The sequence below is a fragment of the Branchiostoma belcheri genome, unplaced genomic scaffold (assembly GCF_001625305.1).
Source record: "Branchiostoma belcheri isolate BF01 breed outbred unplaced genomic scaffold, Haploidv18h27 scaffold69, whole genome shotgun sequence".
NCBI classification, from domain to species: Eukaryota; Metazoa; Chordata; class Leptocardii; order Amphioxiformes; family Branchiostomatidae; genus Branchiostoma; species Branchiostoma belcheri.
In genome coordinates this window covers 1,163,119-1,180,216 of record NW_017804342.1, presented here as the reverse complement: position 1 = coordinate 1,180,216, position 17,098 = coordinate 1,163,119, and the positions used below count along the sequence as shown (strand labels likewise).

The window sequence follows — 17,098 nt, the reverse complement described above, 5'->3', positions numbered from 1 at the left end:
ATAGCACTCAGTGCCAGGGTTATATGATTTGGGTAATGTAACATGTCACACAAATGTACACATACATATTGAGACATCCAACTTGTGCTCAGTCTTTCCTGCATATTGTCTTCATTATGTTACAATACAGTTGTAAACATTTGGCTGATCATTATGATACAAAACAGTTGTAAACATTTGGCTGATCATTAACTTTTGTAAAAATTTCAGGATGTGGTTCGTAGATTTACTGTATCTTTGAGTTTGATGCTAAAATGTAGAATACTAGTATGTGTTCTCAATTTGATAAATTCATGGTGACCTGTCACCAACCACTAATTTAAAAACATAGCAAAAATTTAGCCTCCATAGCATGCCAAAAATGGGTGTTTTGGGGGTATTTGGATGCATTTATTTGCTATTTTCTGATTGCATATGGACAACATAGTCGGCCTGGTTGAATTACCCCTGTTTTTTTAACTGGGCTAATTAGAAAACAGCCGAAGACCAACCTAGTTCTATAAGCCTGCTAGCGAAAATTTCAAACGTTACAGTAGCAAGCCTTAGGCCCAAAGTCCAGAGTGAGTCCATGGTGTGAAATGTTGCTGTGGGCTGGGACCTTTTGTCTGTCAGAGATAAATGTGTTCAAGTGCTATTAACCTTTGACACCTACAGCAGGTGACATATTTCACACTTACTGCTATACTAGTATGTATTATGTTCTATGTAGACTGGAGGGATAAGATATTATCCTTGTCAGGAAAAACACATGGTTTTGCTGTTTGTCTTTTCTCTCATTGGTGATGTGACGTTCTACATCCTAAATGTAGTATGATACTAAAATATGCTCGTACCATCATTCATAAGAAAGTTTTGAAACTGCCTAAAGGGCAGCTAAACTGGGATGATTGTGGGCAACAGGAAATGAAGCCATTTGTCAACTGTCATTATTCCATAAAAAGTAGATCTTTATTGCTCTTTTATTTTTTGTCTTTTCATGGAGTTTATCGATAGATTATCCTTGTTGGTCTTTTGGTAAACTTTTATTTTTACATACTGAATTAGGAAGATTTGATGCTGGTGTGGACTTGAGAATTTGGATAATGTCTTGCAAGACTGCAAAATGTGGAATGACATTGTGAAATCAAAGATGATGATGAGAAAACTGTAAACAGACAACCTAATCCAACTCCACAGGTGGTATGAAATGGGGGTGTGGCTGGAATTTCTTCACAGTACTGTAAATCTTAATCAAAATGTTGTGGCGCTTTTATTTTTGCACTGACACTGGGAGTATATGTTTAATTTTTGTACAGTATTACAGAAGTTGGTCTGCTGTTTGAAGGAGCATATTTGCTGCTTTCGATTAGTCCTTTAGTAGACCAACTCGCCTGACATGTTATCTGTCTATTTGGCCATTTTCTACTATTTCAAGCTGCTTCTGAAGACTGCAACAGGTTAGTTGTTGTTCCCCAGCCAGTCTTGAGTGTGTTTGACAGGCCTGGATAGATACATGACTCCCCAGGGGTGAGCAGTATGTGCTGTACAGGAGCTCTCACCACATGTTTGGCTTTGTCATGCTGATTACATGGGCTCTGCTCATGCAACCTGTAAAAAATCCCTTTGGAAAGAAATTTCACGCTTTCTGTGACACAATGGTTTGAGCACAAAGCTTTCTATGCACAATGTAAATTCATTCCTTCAGTGTAATCCAATTCTGATGAGTAGGTATTTTCATTGAAGTGCCATTAAACACTGTATGATGTGTAATTTGCAATCCTTTTTGTTTATCTCAAACTGTCTGACTTCCAAAACCTTCAAAACATTGAAATTAATTGTTGTAATCCCCCAGTTAATCTCACACCAGCTCTAATTTGTGATGGGTTTTTGTTTGCCCTCTCCATCAAGAGTTAGGAAAAACAGACCTGTCCAATTAGAAGGTGTTTATTTTGTCACAAAAGGTGCTTTTAACCCAGACAGTCCTTATCATTGATGGATAGTTGTGTGCTACAGGGTCTGAGAGTTAATGACCTGGAACTGGTGTAGTGGCCACACCAGTCTGGGGCCACTTGTACTACCAGTGGTCGAAATACTTTTTTTCAGCGCTCTGCAATATTGCAGAAGAGTAAAAATTTTGTTCTGCAATTTGGAAATACTTTCTGCAAATACACAAGCCTCCATACTACAATCTTGCAGGTTTATAAGCATGAACTATTGATTCATATGCAAATTAGTGAAGACAAATTTTTGGAAGTCCAAAAGGAAACAAAAGATAAACAAGTCAAGACAAGGTTGATGCAAATTAGTGAAGAAGCTCCTGTTGTTTCAAAACAGGAGCTTAAGTGTTGTCTGTCCTTGGGGCCAAAAGCGTCAAATCCCAAGTGCCAATTTTTCCTGTTGCAAAATTGCAGATTGTATAAATTTTTCTTCTGCAATCTTGAAAATCTCTCTGCAGATTGCAGACTGCAGACAGGTATTTCGAACACTGACTACTGTAAACTTTGTTATGAAAATTAAAGCCTTCTTGGTTTTCTTACAATTTTGTACAGCTTCTGATTCGGATTCAGGAAAAGCACAGTTTGTTGTTGGAGTTGAAACGTTTGTGATCTTAAACTGTAGTTTTATGTTCCATAATGGTTTTACCTCCACACAAGTATGTTTGTGTTTTTATGAGATACCTTTCTCCTGCAAAAGGAAAAAAATTGCACCAAATTTGTACAAAAATAAAACAATGTACAGTAAATTTTGGCTGCAAGAGCAGACTTGAGTCTGTGCCTAGTGGGCGGAGCTTGTAGAGGGGATTCCCCCAATCCAGGGTCGCTTCCTGATTGGTCAATTTGTGGTCAACCCACAATACAGGAGATTCCCTTTCTTAGGATTATTCCATTTGCAAATAGAATAGGGAAATTTGATGACAAGTACAACATTGTTTTATTCCCGAATCCACATTATACTGTTTTTTTTCCAAGTTATTTTCACTGTGATGGTTTTGAGAGAGATACTTATTCATGATCAGCAGAAAAAATAGTAAATTTTCTAATTGTAACCCCTATTTGCTAAAGTCTGTGCCCTCCTTTTTTCACACTACACAGCTAAGTGTTTTAAGTGTGAAGATGCCTTGGGTAATCATCTCTTTTAGTGGCTTCCCTTTGAAGTGGTGTTATTGTAATTCTAATGTCTTGGGGGCTTGACTGGTGCTTAGGAGGACAGTCTATCCTTTGTTGAGAGTCTCTGGGGAAAAGGACATTAGATCAAGGAGCATTTGTGGAAGGTTCAGCTTCAAGCTGTTCTATGTTCTATTCTGAAGAGGTTTGTGTTGTACACTGTTACTTACATTGTATATGGTATCTGTAGTGCAGTAATGGCTATAACATGGTCCTACTTTGAAGTCTTGTTCAGAATACTTGAGAATTCTTTCAATTTGTTTTCTCAGTTACTTTCAGGAGGGCCTGCAAGGGGGGGTATTGATTACGAATTACGCCAAATTTTCGGCGCCGATTACGAATTACGTTAAATTCTGAGAGCTGATTACGAATTACGTTAAATCATGAGGATTCCAGACCGTCTAAAACACAGCAACTAATAGTTCTACGTCAAAACTATTGCCTTTGTGTTGGTTGGCGCATAGGCGGTAGCCTGGGTACCATCCTACTTGTATGCCGGGGCTCCCAAACTCGCTTCCCTAAGAAAGCGAGTGTGGGAGCCCCGGTATACAAGTAGGATGGTACCCAGGCTACATAGGCGGCAGATCCTGGATTTTTTTTGGCTCTTGCGGGTGCCAAAATCACCCGAAATCGGTTTCGAACCGGTGGCTGCTGAAGGCACCGATTTATGGTGTCCCAACTCACTCACCTGCCAGGAACGGGGGCAATATCACTACACAAACACCGAGATTAGAAATTTTGGTTGGGGGGGCAAGATTTCGGGCGCCGAAGGCGTCCGTCAGCGAGCGCCGCAGGCGCGAGCTTGCTAGGGGGGTCCGGGGGCAGGCCCCCCCCCCCGGGAAATTTTGAATTTTTAACCCCTCTGAAACGCTATTTCCAGCATTTTGAGACCTAAATTTTGACTTGACGGCATTATCCGTTGTGGATTGGACCATTTTGAAATCAGCCTACGCTCTTATGATCTCATGGATTACGCTTTACGTCGCATAAAAGTAACTAATTACGCTTTACGGAGAATAAAAACGACCAATTACGCGTTACGGCTAATGTACCGATTACGAATTACGATGATTTTGGACGACCGCCTACGGATTACGAAGGCTAAAAAGGCCTGATTACGCCTTACGAAAAAGGGCTTGCAGGTCCTCTTTTAGCTAACATCCTTCTGTCCACATGCCCATAGGGGAAAACATGATATTGTGGTTGTTTGGCAGCATTTTTAGTACAGCAAATGTATTTTCTTTTGCTGTGGTTTTATTTGAGGGAAAAAGAGTCACCAAGGGTCACCATCAAAATAAAACCACTGCAAACATTTCACAATTTACAGTAAAACTATACAATGACAAAGTAATTGGGTGTGTGTTGTAATACAACTTGTACAGCATAATTATGCAGTATTTATGTCATGCATGTGTTGTTTTTCATGTTGTCCAGACACAACAGTATCCTTGAAGTTGAAGAAACCTCAGAAGTCCTGAAGGAACTGAACTTACCAGGATGTCCCAAGGCTCCAACCCTCCCCTCAGCCAGGAGACCTTTAACCATCTATGGAGTCAGATCAACAGCGTGACTGACAATGGGTAAGAACAGCAGTCTGTCATTGTTAGGAACTTAATGTTAGCAATTTTATCTCCAAGAAGTAGATCTTGACTCGATACTAGGCATGTGAGGTGCCCAGAAACAACCATTGGCATTGGCAACCATTTCCCAAGAACTATCGTAGAGTGGAACTCGTTGCCACCAAGCACAGTTGGGGCATCATCACTAGAAAGCTTTAAACAACTCCTGAAATTAAATGTGCAAAGACTGAGTGTACCAAGTCGTTCAGTGTGATAGCTAGCTACAGCTGTGCCTGCGAAGCTGGTGTGTTACACCAAGGGTCAGCTATACCGGCTATACAGGTACAGATACAGAGAGACAGAATTGAAAGAAGGTGCATATACTTGTTTTGTTTGTCATAGAAAGCGGTTTCAGAAAGCATGGATGGAAAAAGCAACAAAAGTTTGTATAGGGTATATGATAATAATGTTAATGACCCGCCTGTCCATCAGTGCATATGGGGTCATCATGTGACTTGTGCTCACTTGGTTCAAACGGTGGTTATAGGAAATGAACAGGCTTCACTTATGACACCATATACACCTCAGGGAGGGTCATTAACCCTTATAAACTACTACCTTCGATATGTATCAGTTTTCAAGGCCAACATGCCTATGTTATTGATAAGAACTTTGTAGTACATATATATGTGTAAAGATTATTGTGTGGGAGGAGCGGGCTTCATCAATTGACCACTGGCACAAAGTGACATTGTTAGCATAGCCTTGAGTCGACATGAGCCAATGCCTGATATAATCATAGGGAAATTGTTTCATGTGTATGTATGCTAAGCATTGGAAACATAAAATGTATACAGTTTAGTTACTGGTATGTTTTCTTAAATCTTTCAACAGTTGCAAAGAGCAGGATTGTGGTTAACACCTTCAAGTAAGAAATGTGAAAAAGCGTTTTTTGTGTCAATGTAAAAGGGGGCAAACATGAGGCAATTCTATGGCCAAAATTGTGTGACCAGTTTGAACCAGATTTACAACGATGACATCATTATTGTCATGCCCATATTTGGCCATGCTGTTACCTGTAGAATACATCATGTCTTTATCCACATAAATAGACAATTGGCAACAAGCCAGATTTCTTTTGTTTGAGCCTGAATGTTAAATGCTGTGAAGTGTATTTTTTCTTCCATATTTGGTAATGTTGGGTTGAAGTTTGAATTGCCCAATGTTATGAAACCATAGGAGAGTCTATTGCGTAGAAGGTGTATTTGTTGTCATTAGCTATTTATAGACTATAGTGAATTTAGAATAATAAAAACTTTTGATCACCCATGTCTGATATTAACAGGTTCAAATTTAAAAGATTATTAAAAGCATATTTTTGTATGTCAAGAAAACTTAAAAAGATCATGAAATAGTTTTATATATGATGGCACCCCTCCATAACACACATCATGGTTTCTTCCTGGGAAAGTTTTTGAGCAATGGTAAAAGTTCCTGCATTCAGGGAGTTCTTCTATGCCACAGGTATGTCACAAAATGTTTCTTAGCTAACACTTCACTTATACCATAGGCTAAAGTTTAAGCACTATCTGGCTAGCTTTGGATATTTTACATTTTATGTTTTTTACCTGTCTACCTGCTCTTCAAAAGCAGGTTGTATCACTGCTATGTTTGGGTGGTGACTTATTTATACCCCATGTAGGCTGGCTGGGATTGGTCCACGATACTGGGCGATGTAATCATTGCTGATTGGTTGCATTGTTATTGGGATGGTCCAAGGTCTTTTAGCAGTAGGGGTAAACAGTGTTTTAGAAAGAGGACACATTTACTTTAGATATTATGTTTGGTTTATTATTTTCTTAAATTTATCTATACGTATTTCTAAACTCGTGGTGTCATGAATTCGTGTTCGTGTCAGTGATTATGAAATTATTTTTAGTTGTGAAATCTGCAGTATCCCCCCAGTGACTAAAATGGTGTGTTCCATGTTATTTGAATAAGGGGAATCCCCCGCATGTGCTTTAGTGTAATCTGAAGTTGCAGCGAAGTCAGAGGGTTTTTCTCCACACTCATGCTCGCTTTCCAGAGACGCTCTCAGCCAAGTATTTGGTAAGAAAAGCCTTCTTAAGAACAACCTAATCAAGGAGAGTGATAGAAATACTTCAGAGAAATGTGGGAATATTTTTCAGCAGCTAGAAAAGACTTAAAGTTAAACAAAAGGAGTACCATGTTTGTAAAATGCTCAGATATACTAACATGTCTTGATGTGCACTTTGGAGTGATGACATGGGTTTAAGTAAACATGTTACCTGTAGTTAGCTGTGGTCAGATTTGCTTTGGTGGTCGTAACATTGTGCCACCAAGCCACAAGTCAAACCATTTTTAAAAGAGTTTTTGTTTTGTTAAAAGATTTTTGAAGGACTTGTTTGGACGGGTTTAGTTGATGTGGGGTGTAGGGTGTGGAAGGCATAACATAGAGCAACTTGTAAGACCATGTGACTGATACTATAGTGATAGGTCATTATACATGTATGACAATTCTTTTCTCTATGAGCTGTAAGTGCACCAGACAATGTCTAATAATCTGTGGCAGTCCTGACTCAGTTTCTAAGTTTGTAAATAGTTAAGCCTGCCTCATTTGAATAGCAGCATGTCCCAACACTAAGGTACCTAATACATTCAGGGGAATCCCCTTAGCCATGGCTAGAAGGGTTTGGCCTATTCACATGCTCCCTCAGGCCTTTAAAGTACTCATTTCTATATTTCTTTTGTTAATTTAAGTATAATTAGCTGGGTTGATGTTTCAGAATTCTTAAAATTCATTTTCAAGCCCTGTTTTGTCAAGATATAATGAAGAGTAAAGAACATTCTAGAATGTTCTTTTCATATGTCAGGTGATTTCCCTGGTACTTTTTCATAGTCATTGGAAAGTTTAGTAGTTGGTGAAAAATTACATGTATATTGAAAAATTTGTCTGGCATGGCTAATAACTTTCATATTCAATTTGCCTTTCCCATGTTATCTGCTATTGATTGTTTTTGTGTTTGTTGTTGTATTAGTGGTATGAAGATTAAACTTTAGAACTGTAGGTTCTAAGAAGGTGTGTTTGTGTTTGCACAGTACAGACAATGGCTTTCTGACCTTTGGTTTGGTTGTTGAACTCGGCTTATGAAAGGAATGTTCTTCCGTGAACAATTATGCCCCAAGCTATACGTGTGCAATCCATGCTATCCTTTTCTGGGGGCTCTTCCTTTTTTTCACGGAAAGATTATTTGGTTAAACAAAAGTATTTGGGGGGGGGGTGGAATCTTGTAAATGTGTTTAACTTTAACTGACAACTTTTGGCAGGTGAGATGGATTTGTCAGTGTTGCCTTTTCTGTCTTCTCTCAAGGAAATGAAGTAAAGCAAAAATATGCAAAGGATGGTCATATTTTCTACTTTCTTCAACGTTTGGAAAACATGTGGGCTAGCCTGATTACCAAACCTATTTTAGCTACCAAGTCTAGTATAAGCTAACACAGTTATCAGTAAGAACAGAGAGGACTGAAAACCAGAACTCTGACAAACCACATTACACTAAAAGTAGTATAAGTCACCAGAAAAAAGTATTATACAATGTTACCTGATGACTTTTTTTCCTTTATAGATTCTGAATTTTTGTTCTCTCCAGTGCTTGTTTTTTTACTTGAATACATTTTTTTTCTTCTCCAGGGCATTGACCCAGGCAGTGACCCAGCCGCTGGACTATGAGTTCAGCGAGGCCGACACCGGACAGAACAGGATCGACTTTGAGGTCAAGAGTTACCAGCTCAAGGCCATGGACAGCTTTGAACTGGTGAGTAGCTGTTCTATGTTCTGTTCTGAAGAGGTTTGTAGTATACACTATTATCTATCTGTAGAGTCTGTAGTGCAGAACATCGTCCAGCTTGGAAGTGTCTTGGACAGCTTCAAACTGGTATTTCAGGGTTTGTTACAATGGTGTCTTTCAGTTTCCAATGTGAAACAAGTAAGCCTTTTCCTTATGTAGATCTGTAAAAAAGCTTTTCCATCAAGAGATTCTATTGTGTTTTTAATGTGTTGAAGCTACAGGGCTTGATAGAAATATAGTAAGTTTTCCTTCCTTGTACTTGAGGGTTTGTAGCAACAAGTATTACTATTTTACTGTAAGAAACAAGAATATGTTGAGGGTTTGTACGAAATTGTCAGGACTTTTTTCTGCACAAATTGACTTTTTTGTAATTTCATGCTTTCTTTTTTCAAGATGGCGGGCCAGTTGAGTCATCTACCGTCCCTTCCCAACGTGTCCAGCAGTTTCCTGAACGCTCTCGGCGGCACAGACCCCGACCAACCCAGCACCAGCGCTGGCCTTACCTCCGGACTCACTACCTACACAGCCACACCTAGCAACATGCCTAGCAACGTGCCCAACACGTCTCCGGGCGTGGCACCCGCTGCGCCTAGCAACTGCGCCACACCCGGCAGCCCATACTCGGCCAGCAGTGAGCATGTAAGTGTTCAAGTTTATCAGATAAGATTAGTGCTGTGTACCAGTTCGCTGGACCGATTACGGACTCGTAAAAATGTTTAGGTTCAAGTCAAAAAAAATCTATAAGTCAAGAACCGATTCCGGACTTATTATAAAAAAAACATGTCACATACACCTTTTCTTACCAAACCACCTAAAACCTTCCATAGATGACAAAATCTGTGCTGCAAAATGAAGAAAACATTGCCATTGGGCATTGTCAAGGGTCGGCCTCCATGTTATGTGGCCACAGTTTTGCCCCTACAACATTGCAAGGTTGCAAACATGCAATTATGTATATGCCATGGGTTCAGGTCCAGACTTACGAGTCCGGAACTGAACCTAAACCTCTGGACTTAAATCCGGACTTAAAACCAACCAAAAATTATGAAAAAAAGTTGTTGCAAATTTGAAGGCTGTTATTACAAATTACCTTTTCCAGAAAATAGATGGATAGTACAATAGTTGGTACCCTGATAATTTTTGCACACTTTGTTGGCTTTTAGGCATTGAAGGCCACTTTGCTATTGATTTGAAACACAACTATAGATTACATGCAAGAAGCACCAATTCAGAAATATCATAGTCATAGTTTTGTTGTCTGGTTGGAAAAATTTTTGGCGTGTTTTGATGTTACGAATCAATATTCCGTATTGTTACAGCTGTGAATAACATCACAAGTTTTTAAATGGTTTATTGGTATAACTCAACTACAGTCACGTTGTTGCAGATATATTGATTTTTATGTGGAAAACAATGGAAGTCCCGTGTGAAGGTGATCATCTGAGAACAATGACAGGTGGTGTCAAAATCAATCAGAGCAAACTTTCGCCCACATCAAAAAAAATTGAGTCGTCCTTCGGTAAACAGTGTGACCGCACGCGGTATATTTTCCCTACCCACGCGAAGAACTTTTCCGATATCAACACTGTTGATTAGGTGTTCACGTGTGAAACGTACTAGAGAGAAATTTTGGTCGATTTTCATAGGATGTTATCTCTCCTTATGTAAAGTTAATGATTTTCCCTGTTTTCACAGAACATGACCCCACCTCCAGTGTATCCTGTACAGTCCCCGGTTGGACAGATCCCATCCAAGTAAGTCCTACATGTTTGTCTTATTTCTAAGCCTAAAGTAGCTAGGGGATCAAAATGAAAATAGATATAAAAGATGAAATAGAATTTGGAAGGAATGGCTTCTGTTGTCTCAGTACACAATCACTCATGCAGATGATTTGTGTTTAAAGCAAGGGTTAAGTTACTTTTTCTGTACACTTTTGGAAAGTTTTTTTTTTGCATTGGGAAGAATATGTTTATATCATAAGCACATCAAATAAGTCAATATTTTGTTGTTTACTCCCCAGTACTGACTACCCTGGCCCGTATGGGTTCGAGTTCTCCTTTGGACCACAACAGACCAACACAGCAAAGAGTGCCACCTGGACAGTAAGTATTACTGTATTCCTCGCAATCATGAAAATGGCTTTATTTTGTAACTTGGCATCATAGCTCACAACTAAGGTAGCATACCTTTGGCCTGAGTTAAAATCCACCTGGGAAAAGATTATTTCTTGTGTTGAACCTTGTAATATATAACTAAGAAACTGAGGTTAAAATGTAACTTGATAAATGTTAATATGCATCCTTAGTTTTATCTGACGAGCTTGTGATGATTTAACTTTGGTCTGTCAACAGTTATAGTTGGTTGTGATTATGGACACTTTCTCTTGACTACATTTTTGACATGAGTATGATGCATATTCCTTTTATATAGCAGCCAACAAGAACCAGTAAATGAAATGTAAGAACTCAAAAAAGCAACATTCCTTCCCCCTCTTATAGTACTCAGAGGTTTTGAACAAGCTGTATGTCAGAATGGCCCTGACCTGTCCTGTCAAGTTCAAGACCAGGACTCCGGTCCAGCCCGGGTGTTTCATCCGTGCCATGCCGCTGTACAAGAAACCTGAGCATGTGACGGAGGTGGTGAGACGCTGCCACAACCACACCGCTGCTAAGGAGTTCAATGGTGAGTTGTTGGCTGTTGCTATGTATTTGTGCCTTGTTATGTGTACATATAATAGATATAGTATTTTAATGTAAAGATGTAAAATTGTAAAAAATTGAATACCTACAGCAAACTACATCTGTTCAACAAACTACACAATATTTTATTTGAAATGTCTGGTATTTCACATAAAATGCTTTAGTCATTTGCCACTATAGTGTATCAATATTTCTAAGAAACCACAGTTTGAAAGGTGTTCTTTTTCTAATACATGTACTTGTGAAATACATATTCTGGTATATTGATATAGAATCTTGTTCACAAAATATCAAAACTGTAACTTTAATCGATTAATGTACGGAAGCAGTACTTGGTATCTAGATCAAGTGATTGTATATTGAATATTGCATTTGTGTGACTGGAACTGTTGTGTTTCCTCCCCAGACCACCCTGCTCCATCCCACCTGATCCGTGTAGAGGGAAACCCCAACGCTCAGTACTGGGATGACCCGCACACTCACAGGCAGAGTGTCACCATCATGTACCAGAGCCCTCAGGGTAAGCTGGGTCCTTAATTTATAAATATCTGCTGTACATTTGTAGAACTATGGCTAATATTTTTAGTGTACAGTCAACCAGCATAGGACAAAAGTAGAATGTAAAACTCTTTGGAGGGCCTAAAAAAATTTTTTTTACACCTTTTCAAGTTACTTATATCAGCTTGTGCTTCAGAATTGTCCAACCATTTTCATCAAATTAAAACAAATCATGCATATATCAGTTCTAGAGTCTGCTACGATGGCATATTTTGTTGCACAAAAGCAGAAGTTGTAAATGACTTTGTCGTGGCCTGTATATGGCCTCCTTCGGTCAGTATTGACCATAGCCTTACAGTATGTGTTTACATCCCACAGCCGGTACAGAGTACAACACTGTCCTGTACAACTTCATGTGTTTCTCCTCCTGTGTGGGGGGGCTGAACAGACGACCGACACAGGTCATCTTCACGCTGGAGACTGGGTGAGTCAGTAGTCTGTTTTCTACCGAAGCTTTGCCCTGTTTTATCTTCTGAGTTGGATCAACTGTGTCTAGTTACATAGTTTGTGCATGGGGGTAAAAGAGTTTTTTCTACCTCCATGGTTTGTGTTACAGAATCTCCTATTGTTTCTTCAGTCAACTTCCTATTTTGTTTATTCGGTCAATTTCCTTTTTTGAAGTAAGAAAACATGTCATATACCGGTACCAAAGATTGACAAAGAATGTTCTCCTTTTATGACCCTCGTAGTCAAACTCATTGATGAAGTGTTGCTGTGTTACAGTGCCACCTAGTGGCTGATACTGGTATGACAGGAAATACTCTTGCTGTAATGCAATGCCACCAGGCAGTTACCACCAGTACATTGTTGTAGATGTATGAACATCATGGTTTGTCTAGTTCCATAAGGAATACAAATTTTCCAGAACTAACTAGATTTCGAAAACTAGGAAACTTAATTTTGCACACAGTTAAATCAATTTTTTGTAACCCCAGCCAGGGCCAGGTGTTGGGTCGTCGTGTGGTGGAGGTTCGGATCTGTGCCTGTCCTGGGAGAGACCGGAAGAGTGAAGAGAAGACTCACTACAAGTCTCACGGTCACCAGTCATCTGAGTCCAACACACCTGTCAAGAACAAGAAGGGTTGGTTCACCTTTTGTTTTACGGATTGGGCAAAAAGGAAAATATGTCCCAGATAGAATCTGTATTTCATCAGTAACTAAAATTTTTATCCACAATTATCTTTTATCAGGGACTGAGGCTATCTGAAACGTCTAAGTTCAGTAGCTTTGTTTACTTTGTATGATGTAATCATTATTCTATTTTGGCACTTCAGGTGTGAAGAGAATGTCTCAAGGCTTTACCATTACCACCCTGGGCAGCAAGAAGAGAAAGACTCATGACGACAATGTCTACTATGTACCGGTAAGTTTGTAACAGTGACAATGGTTGATTAAAAACCATTCAAGTTTTTGTAGTTTCAAAGTTTGGAAGGAAAGTGCAAATATACTAGAAATCATTTCATAAACGTTAAAGAGGAGTGATTTTTCGATGTTGTTTTGTGTCCCCCAGGTACGAGGCAGAGAGAACTACGAGATCCTGATGCGAATTAAAGAGTCTCTGGAACTGATGCAGATGATCCCCAAAGCTCAGGTGGAACAGTACCGCGCCACGCAGGCCAACCTCTCCAAAATGTGAGCTCACTGGACTGCAATTTCCTGTTGTCCTCTTCTACATGCATTTGATCCTGTTGTTTTAAAATAGTTAAGTCAGTCATTGAAGACTGAGTGAGTGAGTGAGAGAGAGAGAGAGAGAGAGAGAGAGATTCTAAAACATCGCATGTAGGTTATACGAAAACATGAAATCATTTTTTGTACAGAGGCAACCTTTGTCGGTCTGTCCAACAAAGTCATCATAATATATCATTTCTGCTCGTTGCTTTTTTATTATAAAATTTACACTAATATTTTACTGTACTCCCCACTCTTCCAGGCCCTCCCTCCACACAGGCCTGAACAGAACAGACTCCTTCAGTAACTCTCCCCTCCACACCGACCACAAGCATGACCACACCCCTACTTCCCAGTTGGACCAGTCCGGAGCATCCCACAGCAGTACAGACACCATCTCCCCTCACAACGGTCACCCGCCCGCCGAGTCAGAGGGAACAGTCGCTGAGTAAGTCTGATTCAGATAGTTTTTATCTTGAAAACTCATTTGTGGTGGTAGAAGTCAATGGGAGCAAGTTTGAACTGCAATAACCAACACAAAAAATTAGATTTACCGAAATTTTTGACTGTGTAAAGCAGTGGATTGCTCATCCCTTGAGAAAGACTGGAGTTGCACAGTCCAAAAGTCAATTTTAAATTTTTGACTGTATAACTACAGCCTTTGTCAAGGAATGAGTGATCCACAGCTTTCATGACTCGTGAGCCAATTTTGGAGCTATTTCAAATGCTTCAAATACGAAATAATGATGAAAAAATGTGCTAAGAAATGTCATTAGTGTTAAGTTTTAATATCAGGCAGATTTCCTCATCCAGAATATTTTTTGTTGTTTGGATCAACTTTATAACACATTTACCTTCCCTCCCACAGCTGGCTGACTAAGCTGGGTTGTGCCTCCTGTATCGAGGCTTTCCACCGCAAGAGGATCAACTTCCTGTCACAGCTGGAGGAAATTAACCTACAGGTGGGTGGTTCAGTCCAAAGGATGCTAGTCACCCCCATCCTATCAGTAGTTCAGTTCAAAATTACATGGTAGAAACTGCTGTGAAGTATGTCGAATTATATCATTTGAAAGTACAAAAGGCAAACATAAAATGTTCCTGCTATATAGATTCTAAAGTTAAAGTTATCATGTGTGTATCTGGGGTAGGCCATGATTTGGTATGATGTCTTTTGATTGAAATAGAGTGTTTTACATACAGGATTCACATTGCATAACTTATTGAAGTGTCAGCAATGCCTTAGCTCTTTTTCAGCACTTATGAGCAAACAGCAAGAAATGTTACTACAGTCTGTTAATTTGGCTTTTTTCCCCTACACAGGACCTTCATGAAATGAAGCTAACAGAAAGACTGGTGGACAAGATCTGGAAGGGAATTATCGAGTATAAGGCTTCAAAGGACTTTTCAGGTGGGCTACAAACTAACAAAGTCAAACTCCCTGCTGCCTAACATAACTAATACAAATTTGGTGCCAACCTTAGCATGCTGAAGGTTTATAGTAGTATGTTTAAGGACTGTTAGAAGTCTCTATAGTTGTAGTTGGCAATAGTTATGTTTGCCTTTTGCAGAAGTTCATAAGTATTATTTTCCCACAGACACACCCTCCCTCCTGAGAAGAAGCAGCACGGCATCGACAGTTGACCTGAACGGCTCGGGCGGGGTCCTGGCCACTGGGGGCGTGGTCGAGGCCACACGCTTCACCCTCAAACAAACCATCTCACTGGACGACATCAAGGTGTGCATACAGAACATTTTTGCAAAACGTGAACGTGTTAATGTTGTGAAGAAGTGGAGACTCGTACATACACTGTGAACCTACATTGTAGGCTGACCTGTTTTAGTTATCAGTTAAGTGTGTTTAACTGTGTTGTAAACAAGTAGTAGACAGTTTGTTTTTAAGTAAAATTTGTAAAACAAGTACAATGCCATTCAGCTCATGGCTGCAATGTGCTTGTATGGCCAATAAACGTTAAAACCTTTCATTCATTTATTCACTTACTCATTTAATTCCAGGTGAAACAAGAGAAGCTTGAAGAAGAAGAGGAGGAAGAGTGGGAGGAAGAGGAGGTGGAGATGGGCTTGAATCAACAGAATGACCACGACTATGTTTGAGCCAACAAACATAGCTGGAAAGTTCATCAAGTGTTGATAGAAGTCATTCTGAAACAGGGTTTGAACTTTAATTCCCACACAAAATTTGAAGTTACCCAAATTTATATGTCATGTCTTTTTTGTATTTCCTTGACAAAGACTGGGGTTGAACAGTTAAAAAATTGGGTATTTTGTGTTAATTGGAAATTACAGTTCAAACTTGTTTCATAACAGATAAAACAAGCACTCTGTAAATAGCTTTTGATAAAAGTCACTAAAACTTGGACCAGATAGTTAGCTTACCTGCTAATCTGGAGTATCCACTGGTGTAGTTTATTATATCAGCTGTTCTATGGTGAGAATTTCACTGTTAGAAATTGTAAGCAATACCAGTTTGAACATTAGTAGTTTTGAATTGGTAGCTGAAAGTGACCACACAAATAGATCTGTGATATTCACATGATTTATGTTGAAAAGTGAAAAGAAAAGTTTGATAACTTGATCTGAAGATAGAAAGCAGATGGTTGTATGAAGGAGTGGAAGGACTAGTTTTGTTACATCATTTTCTGAGCCAGTCTGGTTACTGGTGCTGTTACTTTGCATAGCCAATACTAGTACGTACTATAGACCTTGTAAATACACAACTGTATGCTGAGGTGCAGCAGTGTTAAACTTGCTTGACTGTATTCTGAGCAGTTACGTAGGGTACCTAACCTAGACTTGTTTAGTCTAATCCATCACTTATCTTTGGTTCTGTTAGCATGGAAAATATTGGACTAAGGAGACATTATGGTTTGCTACTTGTCTATTGCTTATATGACCTAAAGAAAAAAAAAGAAAAACATTCCTGTGACTTTTAAGTGCAAGCACCTTAATAGGCCACATCTCAGAAGCTGGACTGTGAAAATTAGAAAAGGACTGTTGAACAAAGAAAAACTTGGAATGTCAGCTTGGAGTATCAAAATTATGCATTTGTTGAGTTTTTCCTGCTGGCTTTCAGTGTGATGCAGTATTCCATCAACTGTTACAGTTTTCTGTCAGCTATTTTGCAGTACATATTAGAAGAGTGTTGATTCTATTAGGTGCATTACTCCATATCAGTAACTGTTGTAGTGTACAAGAAAAGTACGTATAGAACTACATGTACTCTATTGGAGAACAAAGAGTCCATTATTTTGACCGGTGCTCGTAACAGTTTTTGGAGAAAACCTCAGTACCAAACAAGTCGTATTTTGTGTAAATATTACTATTGTTTCAAACTTATAGATGACTATAAAATAAGTTGTTCTGTGCCATGTTATTGTTAAGACGAACTGGCATTTCAGTGTTTTGTTACATATATTTACTAAGTTCAGTTGTTACATGTTGACTTATGTCGAGGACATAAAATGTTCATTTTTGTTATATCTGTTCTGTCTATGGTAACCTGTTTGAAAGTTTTTTTTAATAAAATAGAAATAAAAAGATGACCTTGGTCGGTATGTACTTCTTGGTTGGATAAGTGAATAATA

The 17,098-nt window shown here is 39.1% G+C and overlaps 1 protein-coding gene across 2 annotated transcripts in view; it reads left to right on the top strand.

Annotated features, from left to right (window-relative positions):
- The window catches only part of LOC109484141 (tumor protein 63-like), a 19,524-nt gene extending 2,533 nt beyond the window's left edge, over positions 1–16,991 (top strand). Inside the window, exons 2-17 of one of the 2 annotated variants that reach the window (XM_019787362.1) lie at positions 4,578–4,723; positions 8,415–8,538; positions 8,965–9,210; positions 10,267–10,325; positions 10,592–10,673; positions 11,070–11,253; positions 11,677–11,790; positions 12,147–12,252; positions 12,764–12,909; positions 13,103–13,191; positions 13,339–13,460; positions 13,759–13,944; positions 14,365–14,458; positions 14,817–14,904; positions 15,092–15,231; positions 15,510–16,991. In XM_019787362.1, coding sequence (XP_019642921.1) covers positions 4,641–4,723; positions 8,415–8,538; positions 8,965–9,210; positions 10,267–10,325; positions 10,592–10,673; positions 11,070–11,253; positions 11,677–11,790; positions 12,147–12,252; positions 12,764–12,909; positions 13,103–13,191; positions 13,339–13,460; positions 13,759–13,944; positions 14,365–14,458; positions 14,817–14,904; positions 15,092–15,231; positions 15,510–15,608 — 1,962 coding nt within the window. In that variant the 5' untranslated portion in view covers positions 4,578–4,640 and the 3' untranslated portion in view covers positions 15,609–16,991. Of the gene's footprint in view, positions 1–4,577; positions 4,724–6,715; positions 6,812–8,414; positions 8,539–8,964; positions 9,211–10,266; positions 10,326–10,591; positions 10,674–11,069; positions 11,254–11,676; positions 11,791–12,146; positions 12,253–12,763; positions 12,910–13,102; positions 13,192–13,338; positions 13,461–13,758; positions 13,945–14,364; positions 14,459–14,816; positions 14,905–15,091; positions 15,232–15,509 lie in introns of those variants that run through there. The other variant, XM_019787363.1, reaches the window with a different exon arrangement.
- Positions 16,992–17,098: the final 107 nt, after the last annotated feature.